The sequence below is a fragment of the Antechinus flavipes genome, chromosome 2 (genome assembly GCF_016432865.1).
Source record: "Antechinus flavipes isolate AdamAnt ecotype Samford, QLD, Australia chromosome 2, AdamAnt_v2, whole genome shotgun sequence".
Classification (NCBI taxonomy): Eukaryota; Metazoa; Chordata; class Mammalia; order Dasyuromorphia; family Dasyuridae; genus Antechinus; species Antechinus flavipes.
This window is the reverse complement of record NC_067399.1, coordinates 456,492,810-456,513,092: the sequence shown is the minus strand read 5'-3', so window position 1 is coordinate 456,513,092 and position 20,283 is coordinate 456,492,810. Positions and strand designations below refer to the sequence as shown.

The window sequence follows — 20,283 nt, the reverse complement described above, 5'->3', positions numbered from 1 at the left end:
TGGTTTGCCCTTTCCTTCTCCAGCTCATTTTACAGATGAGAAAACTGAGGTAAACAGGATTAAGTCATTTGCCCAAAGTTATACAACTAGTAAGTGTCTGTGGCTACATTTGAACTCACAAAGATGAGTTTTACTGACTTCAGGCCCAGTACTCTATTTACTGTGCCAATTAAATGCATGTCAGAAAAAGGGATGGATGAATGCAATGTAAAGTTCCTGCTCAGGAATAAAGTTCTTTTATCTAGATCCTAAGAGTCCTGAAACCTTCTCTACGCAAACAACAGAGAACACTGAAACACACTAATATGTGAATGAAAAAAAAAGGAAAACACTGGATCTGGAAGTAGAAAATCTTGGTTCAAATCCTATTTATTTATTTATCTTTGATGCTGGAACAATTACTTTAACCCTTCTCAATCATAGATTACTTATATTTACAACAGAATTCATAATAGTAAGTACTTTACTATTGGGTTGTTGTGAAGAAAGCACCTTACAAACTCTGCAAGTTTAGGGAACTATGAGTTGTTGGTATTGTTATTCTGTGAAAGAATTTTATATTCCATTTATGTATACCTTCCATCTGGCATATCTTTCTCTCATCCTTGATAAACCCATAAGGAGAAGGTATGGGTTCATCAAAAGGGTAGTAGATATAGGTGCCAGTCACAAGCTTTGGGATCTCTTCATCCTCCCAAAATATTGTTGGATCTCTTCCTTACCACTCTCAGAAGCAGTTACTTGGCATGATGATGGATATGAGTTAAAATGAGCATGATAAATGTTCAAGTGAGACCTAAGTTAGAAGTCTTTGAATACAAGGGTTATTTAGTAGTGGATGTTGTAACATCTTGCCTAGGGAGGTAGTATGGTGAAATAGATGAGTGGCAGGTTTGGAATCAGATAATGTGGGTTCAATTCCTGTCTGACTTGGGCCAACGCATCTCTTCTCTCAGAGCCTTATTTTCCCCATCTGTAAAAATAATGGATTTGAACTTTCAAGATTCCTTTTAGCTCCAAACTGATGAGCCTATGAAATAGTTATTTCTCCTATATGATGACTCATGGCCAAAAAGTAGATAAAGTCAGGGATACCCTTCTTTGGCCCAAGATCCTGTGAAAAGAGTAAGTGTTTATCCTTCACCATCTGAATTCACTGGTTGAAAACTCTTTTAAAGCAGCAATATTGAAATGAATACAAAGGTCTAGTACATTAAACTAGTCAATAGTCAATACATACAACATTTCAGAATTGGTCCTTAGATGAGCTTTGGAACTTGAGACCACTGTAGGGTTGCTAATACTAGATTTGAAGTCAAGAAAGAGCTATTTCAAATTCTCCCTCAAATATTTCCTTAACTGTGTAAACCTGGGCAACACACTTAGCCTTTCTTTCAGTTTCAGTTTCCTCAGCTGTAAAGAGAGAATAATAATATTTCTAGTACTTATTTTAAAGGAAGATCACGATGATCAAATGAGATAATACAAGAAAAGGTTGAAACCTTCAAAGTATACTGGAGATAATATTAACATCTATCTCCCAGGATTGTTGTAAGGATAAAATGAGACAATATTTATAAAGAGCTTTCTATATCTCATGGTGCTATTTAAATGTTGGATATTATCATCATTATCACTGTTGTTAATATTATCATATATTTATTAGCTATTATTATCTCCTGTTCACCAATGCCATTTACCCTGTATCCCTTCCCAGGCACTATTTTCCTTTTTTGGTGGCTGGAGAGGGATAAGGCAGTTGGGGCTAAGTAACTTGTCCAGGATCACACAGCTAGTAAGTATCTGATGCAGGATTTGAACTCAGGTCCTCCTGATTCGAGGGCTGATCTTCTACCCACTATACCACATAGCTGCCCCATACAGATAGTATTTTCAATGATCCATAAACATCCCATGCTCATTCCCATCACTGAACCTTTAACTAGACACTTCACTTTGACTATTACTTGCCTTGCACCTCTCTGACAATCTAGATATTATAGTTCCTTAAAGCCCAGCTTAACTCCCCATCTTTTCCATGAAGTCTTCGCTGACTAATATAATATACAAACATCTCTATCTCATGTGGATTTCCATAAAATTTATCTATCATCTGGTCCACAATTTAGGACATGATGGAATTCTATATGTATCATTTCCCAATGATTGCATAAGTGTTAGTTCTCTTTCTCCAGTAAAATCACAAGCTCTGGATCTGATGTTTCAGTTTTGATTCTATATTTGTATCTTACACAAGGCACCTATTAGAATAGGGTGAGGTACATAGTAAGCATTTGGTAAATCATAGGATCATGAAATTGTATATTTACTATTAAAAGAAGTCTCAGAGGTCATCTGGCCCTCTAAGTTTACAGATAAGAAAACTGAGGATCAGAGAGATTAAGTCTTGCCCAACTAGATAGCTGTTGTGAATATCTAAAACAAAACTTGAAGCCAGTTATTAACTTCCTCTCCAAAATTCTACTCACTATGTCCACAGTGCCTCACAACTTCTTGATGGGTCCTAATTCTGAAGGTGTTGGATATTCTTCTGGTTGCATCTAGATAACTACAGCTGTAGAGCTGTTCTAATGATCTAAAATGGTATGACTCTTTGAAAAGTAGGTCTTTGGTATGCTCCAAAGTAGGTGCCTAAAATGGTTCGATCTTCCATTAGAGGTATTTCTATGAACCAAGAATGTCAAAGTGTATAATGTCAAACTGTATAATGATAAGTTAAAAACTGCAAAAAGTTAGGCTAGAAGATAACTCAGGCCATTTGTTTTGGTATTCACTTGTTTTTCAGTTCTGTCCTAGTCTCCTTAATACTATTTTGGGAAGATTTTCCTGACAAAGATAATAGAGTGATTTGCCATTTCCTTCTTCAGCTCATTTTACAGATGAAGAAACTGGGGCAAAGAGGATTAAATGAATTACCCAGGGTCACACTGCTAATGAATGTCTAAGGCCAGGATAAAGAATGTTAGAACTGAAAAGATCTCCTGGAGGAGTAATGAAAAGAATATTGAATTTGGGGTTATTTGGGATTCAACTCCCAACTATTCTAGCTGGTTGACCCTTGGAAAATTATCTTTCCTCTTTCAGTTCCAGTTTTCTAATTTGAAAAATGAGAAGGTTGGATTAACTGATGTCTATGTCCTTTCCAACTCTAATCCTCATTAAGCTATTATTTTTCTGAAGATTAGAAAGAAAGCAACCCATCCAAAGTGCACATTGACTTGGTGGCAGAGTTATGTCTCCTGATAACTCAATTTAGTATCCTAAAAATCCAGAATTAAGAAACAACAACTACAACAATACCTTGAAATGATGAGTTTAATTTAGTACATCAAGTAGTTATTGCAGCAAGCTCTGAAGTTATATACCTTTGAAATGGAAGGTAACATATATGGAGTAATAGATACTGAACTGTTTTGATTTCCACTGTAATTTTCTGATATTCTCTGACTGTAAAAAGCCTTGAAATCTTTTCCCAATTCCTGGAGGCCTCTGAATTATATCATGTAGAGATCTCTAAGAGATTGTAATTCTATAGTCAATATGATAGGTTGTGAAATCAAACAATGTGACCACTGACATTTTGTAAGCAAGACAAGAAAAAAAATAATCAAATGTTTTCCATGTAAATAGATCTGCTTTGCAAGTTACTGCCTTGCTGTCTGCTCCCCTGAATTACTTCCCTAACATGCCATGCTTCTCAATATGCAGTCAGCTAGAACACTTAGATTCAATTATTCAGCCTAGTCAATATAGTCTGAGAACCTTTGAGAAAGAAGTGCCTTCCCTCTTTGGGTTCTGGTGTTACAAAATCAAGGGCTAATCAAGAGACACCCCTCATAACTAGTCACATTCCCAAATCTATTCCATCTTCGATGCTAATTACCTTCTTCATATAATGAGGGCTAGGAAGTGGTCCAAACCATTTCAACTTTGTTGAAAAAAGGGACTAAATGAAGCTAACTCTGTCTATATTAAAATGATGTGGTATTGGGGCGGAATAGGAAAAAACAATAACACAAAAACATGTTCTGAGTTCAAATTCAGATTCTTCTATAGCCTTAGCCAACTAAATTTGAAGTCCATCAACAGGTATTTCTTAAGTGCATTATACTAGGTGTTAGGTTCTGTACTAGGTACTGGAGTATAGCTACAAAGAAAAAGCCAAAAAGCCATACCAACCCCTGACCTCAAAAAGTTTATATTCTATTAAGGGGAGACAGCATGTATATACACATATATGTGCATACATGTAAACACACGTATAGTTATATGTGAAATATTCATGAAACAATGTTAGCTTCAGTTTCCTTATCTAATAAAGTAAATAAAAGACCTCTAAGGCAGATCTTCTTATACTTTTGCCATTTGCTACCCCTTTCCACCTAAGAAATTTTTACACAACCCTGGCTATAAAGATATATAAAATAGGAATATAAATCAAAAATTTAATGATAATAAATCATAACATCAAGGCCACCCTCATTCAGTTACATGACTCCACATGGGGTAACAACTCACAATTTAAGAAGCTTTAACGCTAAAGTCCCTTTTGGCTCTGAATCTTACATCAATACCGTTTTAGTTCCTATCTTCTCAGTCCTACTGGTTCATGAATTAAAAAGGAGGGAATTCCTATACTTATGAGAAGGCTAGATCTTATAACCTGTAAAGGCTTTTCCTACTCTGGCATTATATTATTTATAGTTATTTACAAGGGAGAAAGGAGAGGGAGATGGAGAGGGAAATGAAAAGGGAGAGGAAGAAGGGGAAAGGATGGGAGAGGGAGAATAGGAAATGGCTAATAGTAAAAGGGATGAAGGCAGGCAGAAGAGAAAACTGGGGGAGAAACAGGATTTAAAGGAAAATAGAAATATTTTGTTTGTCAAATTTTCCTGAGAAAAGCATGAGACTCATCCTCCCTTGACCCCTCCCTGCTACCAAGTTAAATTATCAATGAAGAACTAATCAATTTTTGGTGTGGGTTTTATAATGTGTTTTCATTCCAACTTAGGCCAAGATTTTTGAGTCAAATCTTTAATTGATTAGAAACAGTCCTCCTATTGGCAGTCCAAATATACTTAAGCCATTTAGAACAAAGGATGGCAAGTAGTGTGTGTGTATATGTTTGTGTATGTGTATACACAATCTATACTCATAAATTGCTCAACTAGAAAATGAAAGAAAAATAACATTATTCCTCAGAGGCAGGAGAATGACTTAAAACTTCACAGGAATGAGATAAAATCGCCTCAATATCAGATGGGGATGTTGGACTTTTACCATTGTCAGTGGAATCTAGGAATTGGTTCATGAAATAGAATTAACAATTACAACAAAAGTGAGCTGGGTTCAAACTGCAGCTCTGATATTTTGTACTCCTGGGTAGAATACTTAACCTTTTGGCTCTCAATTTCCTATATAGTGGAAGGGAGGTGGATTAGAATAACCGAGGTCATTTTTTGACCTAAATATATGGTCCTTTGAGCAAATGCATCTGTAGGTTTCTTTTGCATGCTTATTGCTGTCTCCAATGTGAATACTTGAGAGGGAATGCCCTGACCTTGTTAGCTAATTGATGAACTATTTGTATGACTTTAGATAGCTTTATTTATTAAGTAATAATTTTTAAATGATTTGCAATCTAGGCATACTCTGAGAACTTAATTGGGTGCAATATTTCTCTGACAACTGAAGCAATATCTAACATATCACACAATGTAGTGTCTATAGATGAATACATATCTACATAAATAAAAGATTCTCAAAATATTCAGGTATTTCCAGTAACAATAACAAAACCTCATCTGTATATATCAATATTAACAAAAAACTTTACATACATTATCTTATTTGTACCTTACAACAATTCTATATAATTGCAGAATGGTCATTAAAAACAAACAAATAAACCAAAACCTCAGCAGTTAGATAGCATGGTATATAGGATACAACTTCCTGAGTTCAAATACCTACTAGATGAGTGACCCTGAGCAAGTTACCCAACCCTTTTTGCCTCAGTTTCCTCATTTATAAAATAATTTGGAGAAGGAAATGACAAATTATTCCAATATTTTTGACAAAAAAAACCTAAATCTGGCCACAAAGAATTGGATATGATTGAAAAACTACAGAACAAAATAAACATGAAATAATAAATAATTAAAATGTAAAACAAAATGTCTATAATACTTATCACATATATACACACATAGTACAGATGGGGAAGAGATTAAACAAAAAATAATGGAATATTGCAACATGATAAAAACTGGCAATTATTTATGTAATAATGTATATATAGACATTGATAGGTACCTGTGTATGATTTGCACAGTTCTTATTGTACATTCATGTGGAATGGACTATTATATTGTGTGTGTGTGTGCATGTGTGTATATATACATGCGCATATCATTGCTGCCATCTCAAAGATGATGCTGTCTAATTTATATCTACCAATACACTTGTCATGTGGTTTTATAATAATAGTCACAGGACTCTGAGCATTTACTCAAAGGACCATACATTTAGGAAAAAAGGGTCCTTAGATTTTTTTAATCCAGGTCCTTCCACTAAAATTGCAATAGTCTTCATCATAGAAAAAAAAAAAAAACAAATCTTAAAATAATAAAATATTAATGCTTTCTAGGCCAATAATTGTTGATCTTCTTTGTGAAACTTATTTCCAAATTTCTGGCTCCCCTTCTTACCCCTTGCCCTGTTTTCATACATGGAAATTAAATTTTTATTCTCCTTAGAGGTCATGAATGCTAATAAACAAAAGCAAAATTGTGTTGACCTGGAATCAGAGTCCGAAAGAGACCTTTGGGTGAAGGTAGTTAGCCTCAGCCTTGACCTTTCTAAAACTTTCCTTAGTTGTTGCTTTAATTTGAGGGATGCAGCTAACTGCCTAACACTCTCACGTCTAATAGACACATAGTCTTGAAGTATGAGATACAGAAGGTACCTTACTGATCTTCTAATACAGTTTAGAGAGAAAGCTATAGTAGAGGAAAGAGGGTAAGGGTAGTTTAGGTGCTCATTGACTAAAACCTTTTTATTTTTTTCCAATAGAACACTTACTTTCTAGATTTTTGAAAACATTAAATATTAAAAATCATTTTGATACACACACATAGGATGCAATATGATATAGTTTTTAAAAGGGACATGAAGAAATTCTGCTCACTTTCCCATTTTTATATAGTCACTAGTATAAAATACCTATATAGGTATTTGAACATACCATTTTGTTTTGAAATTAGTGAGCCCCAGAAGAGCACTGAATTGATAGTCAGACTTGGTTTGACCTTGCCTCTGTCATTCACTGTGGGTGTGACATTGGGCAAGGCATTTCCTTTCTCTGATTCTCAGTTCTTGTTTTCTTTTACAATATGTAAACAAAGAAGGTTGGATTACATTAGCTATAGGGTTTCTTCTAATTCTAGAGGCTGAGAAATAAGCTATTGCATTATTTATCTGTTTGATGTTTAGTAGTTGTTGGGGTAGGGATGGGGAAGCTGAGTCTCCCTAATTATCCCAGAAAGGAAATCCAACAGCCATTCATGGACTAGATCTCACTAATATCCAGAATGAAAACTTTTGACCTGTTCTGTTTTTTAGCCTGATTTGGGGATCCCCTTCCTTAAGCATTCTCATGGTCCCTCTATCCCTAAGGGCTTCTTATAGTGGTGTCTAACTTAGTGTAGAGATCCAATCTGCTTTAAGCGCCACTAGAACTTAGAATTCCCAAGCTCAAGTGATCCACCAGCCTTCGCTTTTCCAGCAGCAAGAATTATAGGCATGCATCATCATAAATGGTATTACTATAATTTCTTTCAGAATAAACAGTTTGTAGATATCTCCTTAAGTATGCTCTTATTCCAAGAAAAGTAGAGTAGGAAGAATAGCATAAGAGATGATGGAGTTAAAGGAACTGTGGAGAAGGAAATGGAAAGTGGAACAAAGTGAGGGGAAGCTTTTTGAAGGAATGGAAAAGAGAATAAGTTGAAAGTGGGGTAGGGAGAAGAAAGGAGGCGATGCTTGGCTAGTGATTTTACTCATTTATTCCACAAAATGATCATCTTCTATATTCTGCATACAGGAAGGAAAAGATTTCAAAGTAAAAAAAGAATGTAAGAAGGTTATTCTGAGCAGAGATAATAATTAATAAAATTACAAAGTTGGGCAAGCCCATGATAATTCAGGGAAATCATGAGTAAAGCCCATCATCCTGATTTGCTGTCTCTTGGGGACCATTCTATCTCATTTCCACCTGAGAGAATAAGCCTTTTACTCTCCATACACTTGGGAGGGAGAGTAAGCAATTTATTTTGGCAAAAGGCCTGAGGTCCTCCTTTGTTGGAAGTAAATCCCAAGTTTTATAAACAGTACAAGGTCATTCTGTGTCCCTGTCATGGACAGCATGCAGGCCTGCTGCCCCAGTCCCTGGAAGGCTCATGAAACCACCCAGGAAATGGACTGAAGCTTGAAGAACCAAAATCAGTGGTGAAAAAGTTTCAAGAACAAAAGCCTCAAAAGCCTGGTTTTCCAAAGGTTAGTTTCCACTGTTGTAACAGTCCTGCTCAAACCAGGCTCCAGGGTCTGAATATGCTTTTTTGTGAGGGAAAAAAAAAAAAAAACAGGAATGTGAAAAAAAATTTAAATGATTTTTCTAAACACACAGTATTTCACATTTCATAATAAACTTTAAATTCCTGCTTAAAACTGAATGAGTGAAGGAAGGGGGGTGGAGAATAGGAATAAGGCAGATGAATACTCATGAACATTCACACTTATATAGACAGTCCTCATTCTAAGCTTTCCTCTTCTGAATGGCCTCTAAAAAAAACCTTCTTTCAGGTTCATTTTCTCTTTCTCTTTCTCTGTCTATCTGTGTCTTTCTCTCTGTATCTCTGTCTCTATGTTTTTCTCCCTTTTTGTGTCTGTCTCTGTATTTCTGCCTCTGTCTCTTTCGGTGTCTCTCTCCCTCTTTATTTTAATGTCTCTGTCTCTGTCTCTTTGTCATTCTTTCTCTCTTTGTCTCTGTCTCTGTTTTTTTTTTTTTTAATCTGTCTTTCTTTATCACTGTCTCTGTCTATTTCTCTCTGTGTTTCTGTCTCTGTCTCTCTCCGTCTCCCTCCGTCTCTCCCTGTCTCCCTCCATCTCTCTCTGTCTCTGTCTCAGACGCTGTCTCTGTATCTGTCTCTCTCCCCCCTTTCTAATTTGTGTGCTGGGATTTGACCAGACTTACACAACTGGACTTCTCATTTGAAACTTGATCTTCCTTTCTTTGGATCTCTGAATTTATACAGTTTATTAGACAGAGTGATCAAAGGGCACAAATCTAGATCAGAACATACTGACTGGATTGATTTAGTAATATAGATATTCCTCTTTTTCTTCCACTCTCCTTCTGAACCCCTTGTTTTCTTTGCTTCCCTCATTACCACTTCCTCTAAAGTAAAGCAAGAAAGACCTGAAAAGTCAGATGCCACCATCCAGCCACTTCTTCCATACACACACTAGCAACGAGGTCCTCAGATGGTTTTTGTTGTTTCTTTGTTTCAGAACTATCCCTTCCTTCTTGGAAACAAAATATATTGATCATTACACTTATAGCATTCATCTTATTATTGTTCTGGTAGCTGCTGTGTATTCATAGAGATGTTTCTTAGCCTTTCTAGTGTCTTCCCTACCTTTCCCAAGACCAAATCATATCTGCCTGGTAAATAGTGTTTGTATGTTCCATGAGCAGCTACAGGCCACAATGACACTTAAGGATATTATGTATATAGGAACCTCTATACTTAGGTGACTGAAAAAGGGTGATATAGAAGAATCAGTTCCTGAGGGAGAATACTGATTCCTTAACTTCAGAGCCATGTCACATAGAGCTGTCTTTTTCCTTCAGTAAGTCTTTCAATAGACATTCATAAGGTCCTCTCTGTATAGAGAGCCCTATGCTAGCCTTAGCTCTTGTAAAAAGCCCCAAACTGTCTTTTACCCACAAAACTTTATACTTATCATTCCATGCAATAGTTATAAAGTCTGTCATTAGTAGGGAGCTTAGAATATAACCTATTAGAACATGGCATTCTGGAGAGCAATTTGGAATTATGCCCAAAGGACTATGAAAATGTGCATAACCTTTGATTCATCAGTGTTATTACTGGGTCTGTATCCCAAAGAGATCATAAAAAAGGGAAATGGACCCCCCCATGTGCAAAAATGTTTGTAGCAGCCCTTTTTATTGTGGCAAGGAACTAGAAATTGAGTGGATGCCCATCAGTTGAGGAATGGCTGAATAAGTTACAACATAAGAGGATAATAGAATGTTATTGTTATTAAGAAATGACAAAGTGGCTGATTTCAGAAAAGCCTGAAAAAAATTTCACATGATCTGATGCTTAGTGAAGTGAGCAGAACCAAGAGAACAATTGTACACAGCAATAAGATTATATTTATGATCAAATGTGATAAACTTGGCTCTTTTCAACAATTAGATGATTCAAAGCAATTCAAATAGATTTGGGATGGAAAAAGTGATCCACGCTGAATATGGATCAAGGTATTTTCACTATATTTTTTGTTGTGTTTGTTTGCTTGTTTTTTTTCCTTGTGTATTTTTCTTATCTCACTTTTTGATCCATTTTTTTTTTTTTTTGCACAGTATAATGAATATGGGAAAATGTTTGGAAGAATTGCCCATGTTTAACCTATATTGGATTGCTTGTTGTCTATAGGAGGAGAGAGTGGGAAGGAGGAAGAAAAATTTGGAACACAATATTTTGCAAAGATGAATGTTGAAACCTTTGTACATATTTGGTAAAATAAAAATCTATTAAAATGGGGAAATATATAGAACACAAGAGCTCATAGAGTTCTTCCCTAAAACAAATAGAATTTAAAGGAATGATGGAAACCATGATAAAGCTTATTAAAACTTAAAAAAAAAGAGAGAATTGGTCCTTAAGAAAAAGAATTCAGGGAACAAGAGCCACATGTGATTGAGCATATTGCTTAGGGCCATACAGTGAGTTAGAGGCAGATTTAGAGCAATCTAAGGAGGATTGAAAGTAGAATCAAATGAGAAAATATTCATTAAATTATTTTGGGTGTGGGAGAGTTGGAAGGGTAAAGTACAAAATACAAATAAATACTATTAGACAGTCACTTTGGATTAGACAAAAATTAATCAACCAACCAATCAGTCTATTAATTAGCATCACATAGCTTCCAGAAAGTGATAGGGCAGGTAAGTGGTTTAGCGAATAGAATGCTGGGCCTGGAGTCAAGATGATTCATCATACCCAGTTCAAACCTGACTTCAAACACTTATTAGCTGTGTAAACCTAAGCAAGTCATTTAATCTCGTTTACCTCAGTTTTATCATCTGGAAAATGAGGGAGAGAAGGACAGGACAAATCATCCCATTATCTCTACCAAGAAAACTTCAAATGGGTTCATAAAGAGTAAGATACAACTGAAAAACAACTGAACAATAACAGAAACTGTTGCTGTAAAAAATAATTGAAATATAATAAATGACTAGTGAACAAAAGAAAAATAAAGATTTGGTCATGCGTGAAATATTAGTATTTCTAGAGACTGTGCCATAGATTATGAGGATGCTTTGAGGTCATGCTTTGAGGATCCCTTGAATAAAGAAGGTGCAGTTATTCTGACCATCACTAAAAGGCATAAGACTTGGGTGAAGTAGAGTGAATGCTGAAATTTAGCATGGGTCAATCCCCATTTTGCTTTTCTCATTTCCCAGGAGACTTATATATTCACTTGGAATTAAATGTTGAGTATCCCTACTTTATGGCAATTAAAAATTTAGAGGGAACCAAAAAAGAACAAATCAATATCTCTTTCTGATTAAGCATTAGGAATATTGGGAGTTTTTTCAGCATCAAGAAGACCACTTAGGTTTATGTTCCTTCTGTTCAGTTTCCTGGTCCAACCTTCTGAGATTACAACAAGAGGAAGCAGGGAAACTATTTGTAAGGAGTATTGAAGAAATGGAGAGGGGAATAAGAGAGAAAGCTGGAATTAAGAGCTTTACCTCTGCTCAGCCGGGCTGTAGGTCTCCCCTCTCTGACAGCTGCTGATGGTGATGGGGTCAAAGTTGTAGAAGGAACGCAGGGCCACCCCAGAGATAGCAACCAGTGGTGAGCTGAAACTCACAAGGACAGCTTGGCTGTGGTAGAAGGGGTGGCTGAGGTCATGGATCACCGGGATAATCAAGGGATTGCTCCTGCAGCTTAGAACATGGACACCTGGGGTAGGGGGGGATGGAACAGAGAGATGGAGGGGAGGACACTCATTAGTCAATGCTTTTCACACACTTCCCAAAGGCCCTTTCCAAAGCCTCCAGACCCTTTTATGTCACCACACAAAAGCCCCATTTGTGCAGCTGATGGGGATTTCAAGTTTGATTGAAAGGTTTTTTTTTTTTTTTTTTTGGGGGGGGGGGAGGTTGTTTTGGTCTGAGTTTTTTGTGCATTAAAAAAAACCCTCTCCAATTTCCTTCTATTCTCACTCCCTAGGCTCCTAGGTATTCTCTTTCCTCCACTCTCTCTACTCACCTACATTCAGCTTCTCTTTCTCCTGTCCATTTCTTCTTTACCTCCTTCCCTTTGGAATCATGCCCTCCATAATACCATTTTTCAGATGGTCCAATCCTTCTCCACCCTCACTCAAATAAGATAAAGCCTTTTCCCTGGCCTTGTTTACATGTGTCACTTTCCCCTTCCCTCTCAACCTGGCCCTGTGACCTAAACTGTCATTGTGTTTGCCACAGCAAACCCTGCTGACAAGAGTGGAAGGGGGAAGTGTGGAAGGGGAACATGTAAGCATGCAGCACTACTTGAGGACTCAATGAGGAAAGACTGAATTCATTAACCAAACAAGACACTCAACAATTATAACAGAGATTGCATTCACAGGTTTAGCTGATCAAAGATATCTAATTGTTCCAAATATCTTTGCCCAGGACCAAAGACAACAACAATTTTTTTTTAAATGTGCTTCCCCTCACCAAGATAGAGATCCCCTATGAATTAAAAGGCATATGGTAGTTTTCTTTCTCTTTTTATTTATTATTTTCTCTCTGACCATTTAGGGGGCAAAATTCCTCCCTTCTTATTTGGCTTCTACCTGACCCTGAAACGACCTCCTTGTCTGCCTCCCTCCCACAGGCCTTTTGAAATGAGCTCTCTGTGGAATGATGCCTGGTTCCCACTTTGAAGCAGGGGCTGCCAGAGCAGCATCAGCCTGGAATTCCAAACACTTTGGAATTGCAGGACTGAAAGTCATCCATTTCCCCAATCCTCTGATTTACCACTATACTGAGCTTGCCAGAAGGGTTAGGGACTCAGGAGATGTTGGGGGGCAGGGGCAGGCAGTGTAATATTTTCAGGGTGGTGATATCAATTCACCTCCTGCTAGGCAGATACTCAAGGGGCCTTGAAGTCAACACTAGGCCTAATTGGGCCCCTTGGTAGAGAAGTATGGCATCTCAGAAACTATAGCGAGGCAGCCAACTAGGGACAATCTCAGAGATAATTTGTGTGTCTCAATCTGTGTATGCCACAGGACAGGAGAGTTCTTCTACTCTCATGTTCTTATCATTGCTTTCTCTAGGACAGTTATGGTCAGTCATTCAGCACCTAGTACATAAAGCATCATAAGATGGTTTTGTGGGGAGAAAGGAAGAAATTGCCATTCCAAGGAATTTACAGAGACTTCATGATAGGGAGAAAATTTTTAGACTGGGAGACAGGAGAACTGAGTTTTGACTCAGCCATGAACTAGCTATATGCCTCAGTGAAGAAATTTCTTCTCTCTAGGTCACAGGCCCCTCTTTTTATAAAATGTCTAACATTGCTTCAAATTCTAATATTAATTAATATAATTTAATATATACACATATACAATAGTTAAAAGTAAATCCTGCAAAAGAAAATCAAGTATGTGTACATTTATATGTCTATGAGTATATATGTGAACACACATACATATATACAAACATGTATATACCTATACATATGTTTGTTTTTGTATATGTAAATCATACCCAGATCATGAATTTGTTCTTTTGTGTCAAATAGCTGAACACTGATGGTCTCCTGTTTCTGGTCTAAATAATTGGTTCCATCAGTCACCAGATGGACAATAACTGCTGTGGCTACCATTGGCTGGGAGAAGTAAGCCTGTAAGAAAAGAACGAATGATATTAAAGTCATTTTCCAGAACTTTAAGGGAAAGGAGAAACAGAAAATAAGAAAAGGCGGGACAGGAATGGAAATATTCTTGTTTGAAATCAACAAAGAAGCCTCACATTCACAAGGGAATTTTCGCCTATATGAATTTTCTTAAGAGATAGATCAATATATAAGAATAGGGAGTCAGTATAAAAATATGGTGGGAATTTTAAGAGATTTTTATCCCAATATCTTACCCTGAGCCAGAAAGTAGTCTGAACCATATATGAATATTGGTAGTTGATTGTGCAAGGATACCATGCATGTTGAGACACCTCTTCACTTAAGTCCACCACTTTAGTTCGACACATCTGGAAAAAGAAAGATGCTTTAAAATCAGCACAAGCATATTTCTTTATGTCCTATAGGTCACAAAAGAAAAGATATGTGTTTATGCATGGCTATGCATGAACTCTGTGAATATACATCTACACAGTTTAATCTCAGTTATTATTTTCAGCACTTCTTCCAGCTCAGCTCAATATCCAGAGTTACCAGAGTGAGATTTAGTGATTGGTTTTTGTTTTATTTGGATGGTCAATAATCAAAAGGTATATTTTGAGGCTGGTCAGGGTTTTTGGAAAATGCTAAATCTCTTCCTGAATGGCTTATCATTTTCCAAGGCAGGTTTTAAAATATAATAGTAAAACTTTAAAGAACAATGAAAAAGAAAAGAATGGAAACATATCTTCCTAAAAGAATAATCCAGAAACAAGTGTGAATGAACATATAATTATTTTTATAATATATGAATATACCCTATATATATGTATATATACCATGTATCTATGTATACCTTATAAATAGGTATAATTGTATATCAACACATATACACAAACACAAACATAGACACATATATTTCAACATATCAAAGATCTGTAATTTTGTTGGTTTGGGTATTTACTTCATGGTTACTATTCCATACCTGCCATACCTCAGCAGATTTGGTCTAAATATGAGTTGCCATGGCTAGAAAATTCATCTGCCTATAACTAATATGATGATGATGCAAACTCAGACTAGTGCTCAGATGATGTCATACTTCCAGCCTTTCTAGCCTGGTGATGCTCATGGTAGCAGCAGTAGTAGAGAAGTATATGAATAAAAGGATTATCCATTAAGGGACAGATATTTTTAGTCAAATTAATTAATGACAGTGATTAACTAAGGTTTATTGGGTAATTAGTGGAATAAGTGGCCACAAGAAAGAAATTGTATATCCTTGAAGCAATAAAGAGTTTTTCTCATGTATTATGTGTGTATATACTTCCATTAAAATCCTTAAATATACTTTGATCTTTTGTATTTGTTAAAACACTCTTATTCTTGCCAGCCCATTCCTTATAATCAACCATCCAACAAGAATTTGATTAATAGCCAACATGTATTTTATTAATGATGAAGTTCTATAAGCTCAAGTGTGCTAGATATTATAATAAATTCTTAGAAACCAAATATTAAAAAAATTGGTGCTCATCCTCTAGAAACTTACACAAGCCTTTAATGTGCCAAGTAGTTCATTTGCAGATTTAAATTCATACAGTTTCTTATTATTTATTCAGAATAATGGAGACAATAATGTCTCCACCCACAGAAAACATAAACATGTTATAATTTCCCACAATTTCTAGTGGAAGGCAAACTGATGCACAAAATCAATCATGTTTGCATAAATTCCTGCTCTGATCACTCATCCTTTCTCTTCTTCCATAAGCCAAGCTTTTATCCCATCTCTCTTCATTTGCATTGTTTGAATACTAACAAAAACATTTGTAAATAAAACAACATAATACCCTATATAACTGTGGGATAAAATCATTGTTTAGCATTTGTGATGTCACATTATAGCTCTAATCACTGTACAGGTAATAAAAATGTACTTTTACTACCTATGTTAGAGACCATCCCTCTGATAACTCTATCATGCATAAATTTATATAGTGTTAGAGGCAAGAGAAAAGAAAGATAAGACTTTGTAGAAAAGTAGGGAAACTGAGAGGGAGGACTGTGTATTATTTCCAGGAGCTTTTTACTGTATGTCTGTGTATTTTCCCTTTGCTATTTCCATGATCTGGGAGAGCCTGCTTGGCCATGTTACTGAGCTGCCCAAGGCATAGAAAACACCAAAGGCCTTTTGGCGATAATTTGTGTAACAAGGTCAGGGACAACTCCATCCTTGACAGCACTTCCAAGTCTTTCCTTCTTCTCTAGAGCTTGTCAATGTCAGAGGCAGGGGGACCCTGATGTACAGCTTAGAATTGAAAAAAAAAAGTTTCCTCTTTTAAACCTTGAATAAAAAGAGACATTTTAAACAATGCCAGGGCACTGCAAAGACAAATCCAGAGACATTCTTCAAAGGATCCCCTGGAGAAAATGGAACGCAGTGTGTTGCCAGTCTGCAGGTAAAACTGTAGCAAAGAAAAAGGCTTGAGGGACTAGCCATCTGATTGGCTAGAAGTGAGGTAATGGTTTCAGTCATTCGGCTCTCTAAAGGCCTTGTGCAAAGGAATCCATGGGCAAAACATAACCAGCTTTAATGGGCTGGAAGACATTTTTGAATTTATTTATTTTTCTAAAAAACAACTGGGCCCAAGCTTCTCTGAGACTCGCCAGTGGGTAGTGTTACATTTTACAACAGTGTAAGGCTACATAAACTATCTTTGGCATTTGAAATACAGTCCAACAATTCGACATGTATCATTTCAGAATTCTTCCTCCTCATGTTTTAAGCTGCCTTAGTCCTCGTAGAGCATAGCTGAGGACCCCACCATAGTCAAGGGGAATGATCTATCCACATCTAACATCTTCATGGTCAGAGAACTCCCTGACATGAACAAAGGCCTCTTAGTACTTTAATATGGTTAGCCCTTATCTTCCTCTCTCTATCAGCACAGGACACAGCTTTAGAGAAACACGCTGCCAATATTTTCTCTTTTGTTGTTTTGTTTAGTTTTGTTTTTGTTTTCAGTTTGGCTAGGATTATAATCAGAGACGGTCAATTCAGATCAAAGAATAGGAAAGCAATCCAGTTGAATCTTTGCCCAAAGCCCTGACCAATTTCAAACACATCTCTGGTGTGAGAGTTCCATATGAATGACTCTTCAGTGAGGTGAATGGGTATAGAACCTTATTTTCCAAGTACATTTACACACAACACTGTGCATCTCCCATTTGGAACTTATGGAATAAGGCTACAAATGAAACTGAATTGTAGTTATATTTTCTCAGGCCACCTGAAGAGCACCTTTCAGAGGAAAGTTTTATGATGTTTGACTTTTCACCTAGTTGTTTTCTAATTAGGGAGGAAAAAGAATAAACATATATATAGTGCTTACCATATACCAGGCACGATAGTAAGCATTTTTACAAATATTGTCCAATTTGATCTTCATAACAACCCTGAGAGGCAGGTACTATTATTAGCCCCATTTTACAATTGAAGAAACTGAAGCAAATAAGCTTGCCCAAGGTCATATTGCTATTAATTGTAGGAGAATGGATTTGAACTCATTAGCTGCCTCTATTAGGAATTAGGAATTAGCTCCCTTTTAGTTCCTGAGAAATAAAGAAAGAAAAGAAAACAAGGAGGCACAGTGGATAGAATGGCCCTGGAGTAAGAGGATCTGAGTTCAAATACAGCCTCAGACAAGTAATAACTGTATGAACTTGAGCAAATCATTTAACCCAGATTGTCTTCCTCCCCATTCCTCAACCCTTCCCCTCCCCCCAAAAAAAAGATGATAAAGAAAGATAGAAATTTAAAATTTGGGCATGACCTTAGAAGCCATCTAATTCAATCTTATCTAATGCAAGAATGTTTCTAAAGTTTCCAAGCATTTACTCTAATACTGGCCTGTGACCTAAAGTTCTCTATTATTCAAGGCAATCCTATTCCCTTAGAAGGCAACTCTATTTGATACAAAGTTGTTTCTTACACTGAGATGAAATCTAGATTACTTTAAGGCTCACCTCAAGCACCACTTCCTACATGAGATTTTTCTTGATCCTCTGGCAACTATTATTTTTTCCCTGCAAAGAATTATCTTCTACTTACTTTATTTAAAGTTATCTGTACATTGTTGTCTCCTGATAGAATATAAACTCCTTATGGTAAGGGACTGTTTCAATTTTTATCTTTGTATGGCTAGCAACTAGTAAAGTGCTTAGGGAATAGTAGGCCTTTAATAAATACTTATAGATGGATTGAAATTCTTTCTTGTTAATTTCTCCCTACTACTCTTCATTCTGCTCTCTGGAATCACTTAGAATTTGTTTGCTCCCTCCCTCAAAAGACAACTCTTCAAAAAAGAAAGATCTCCCCTACTTCCTATAGTCTTCCACCCTCTTCCATCAGTCTTTTTTCCCCTCAAACCTGAATACCCTAGTTAACTTTGACAATCTTAATTTTCATCGTTTTGATCATATTTTGTTTCCATTCTCTCTTCTCTTTTCTGCTAGTCCAATTTGGAGTTTTGAGGAACAAAAATACACCTTGATTCTGTATAACTACTAGTTACAGTTAATTTACAAGTTATCTGGGGTATGTGGGTGGGGGGAGAGAGAGAGAGCGAGAGAGAGAAGGGGGAAGGGAAGAGGAAAGGAGGGAGAGAAATAGAAACAGAGTCAGAGACAGGCAAAGATACAGAGAGACAGAGAAAGAGAAAGGTATGGAGAGAGATATACAGGGAGAAACAGACAATAAATAGATATAGAAGATATAAGTTGTACTAATACACTTCATCACTGACCATTTCTCAATATTTGGTCCAGCCCAGAAAGATGATAGCTCTAGGAACTACCCCTACCCAGAATTGAAGGCTGATCCTGAATGGCAAGTGGCAATTAGGTATAGAACTATTTTCTAATAGGAGAACAAAAACCTAAAACAAAAACCTTTTTCAAATGTAGTAATTCAGGAGAACCTGACCCCAGGCACCTTTGAATATACTAATCACGAGTAAGCCAGATAAGAGTGAACACAGGGGTTGGTAAAGAATTCCTTTGGTGTCAGGAGCTGTACTTATGGACTTATCAGTCATTTTAGTTATTTCTGTGTATGTTTTCCTTCCTTCCACAGTGGAAAGGAGTCTAGATAACCAGCTCTTGATCTTTCTCTCTCTCTCTTCTCCCTTTCCGTCCTTCCCCCCCACCTCTGTATCTCTATCTTTCTGCTTCCCTCTGTCATTCTCTGTGTCTCTCTCCTTGTGTGTGTATATGTGTATGTCTATGTGTCTGTCTCTGTCTCATCTGAGCTATGGTTTAGTCAATGTATAGAACTTTCAACATGAAAGTCTGCTCTACTGATGTCAATTTGTCACTTCCATTCTTAGAGTTGCTTAGAGTACCAAGAAGTACTCGGCTGTGATTACACAGCTTGTAAAAGTGGTCAGAGGTATCCTTCTGTACTTTTAGACTACTCTGTTATCAGCTACCTTTTAAGACTGCTCCTAATTTTCTCTTAATCCTCTGGGTCACCGTGCACATGCTCAGTGATTTTTATCACTGAGCTCATCCACCAGTAAATGTGAGAGTTGATTAGGCTCAGTCTCTGCTCTTCAAATATGTCTGAGGTAACTGCATGGCTTTCTGTTTAGTATTCCTATTTTCCCCTGACTCCTGTTTGAGATTAGGACAATAATATGCCTAAACCCTTTCACTTTTTCTCCATTAGATCTTTATTCAGCAAGGCTAATGGTCCTCATCATATTACCAGCTTAAAAATTTTGCAATTTGAGGTAAACATCAGTCCCAGATTCAGTATAGGGCAATGAGGAGAGCCCTAGCGGTAGTTAACAAAGGATTGGGTCTTACTCTGTCTCTTTTTAGAGAAAACCAAAGAGTCTCGCTAAGGTTCCTTATATACAGGGTAGGCATATGGATATCTGCTCTGTTGATTTCATAAACTTATGGTGAAATTTATGTATTGGCACATTTGCATAGTTGCTATAAAGAAAGCACTCTAAAACACTTCAAAACACTGAATAAATTTTTT

The 20,283-nt window shown here is 36.6% G+C and overlaps 1 protein-coding gene across 1 annotated transcript in view; it reads right to left on the bottom strand.

Annotated features, from left to right (window-relative positions):
• The window catches only part of PAPPA (pappalysin 1), a 267,563-nt gene that overhangs the window by 63,598 nt on the left and 183,682 nt on the right, over positions 1-20,283 (bottom strand). Inside the window, exons 11-13 of the mRNA XM_051979518.1 lie at positions 14,489-14,602; positions 14,105-14,240; positions 12,092-12,305 (exon numbers count right to left, since the gene is read on the bottom strand). Coding sequence (XP_051835478.1) covers positions 12,092-12,305; positions 14,105-14,240; positions 14,489-14,602 — 464 coding nt within the window. The remainder of the gene's footprint in view (positions 1-12,091; positions 12,306-14,104; positions 14,241-14,488; positions 14,603-20,283) is intronic.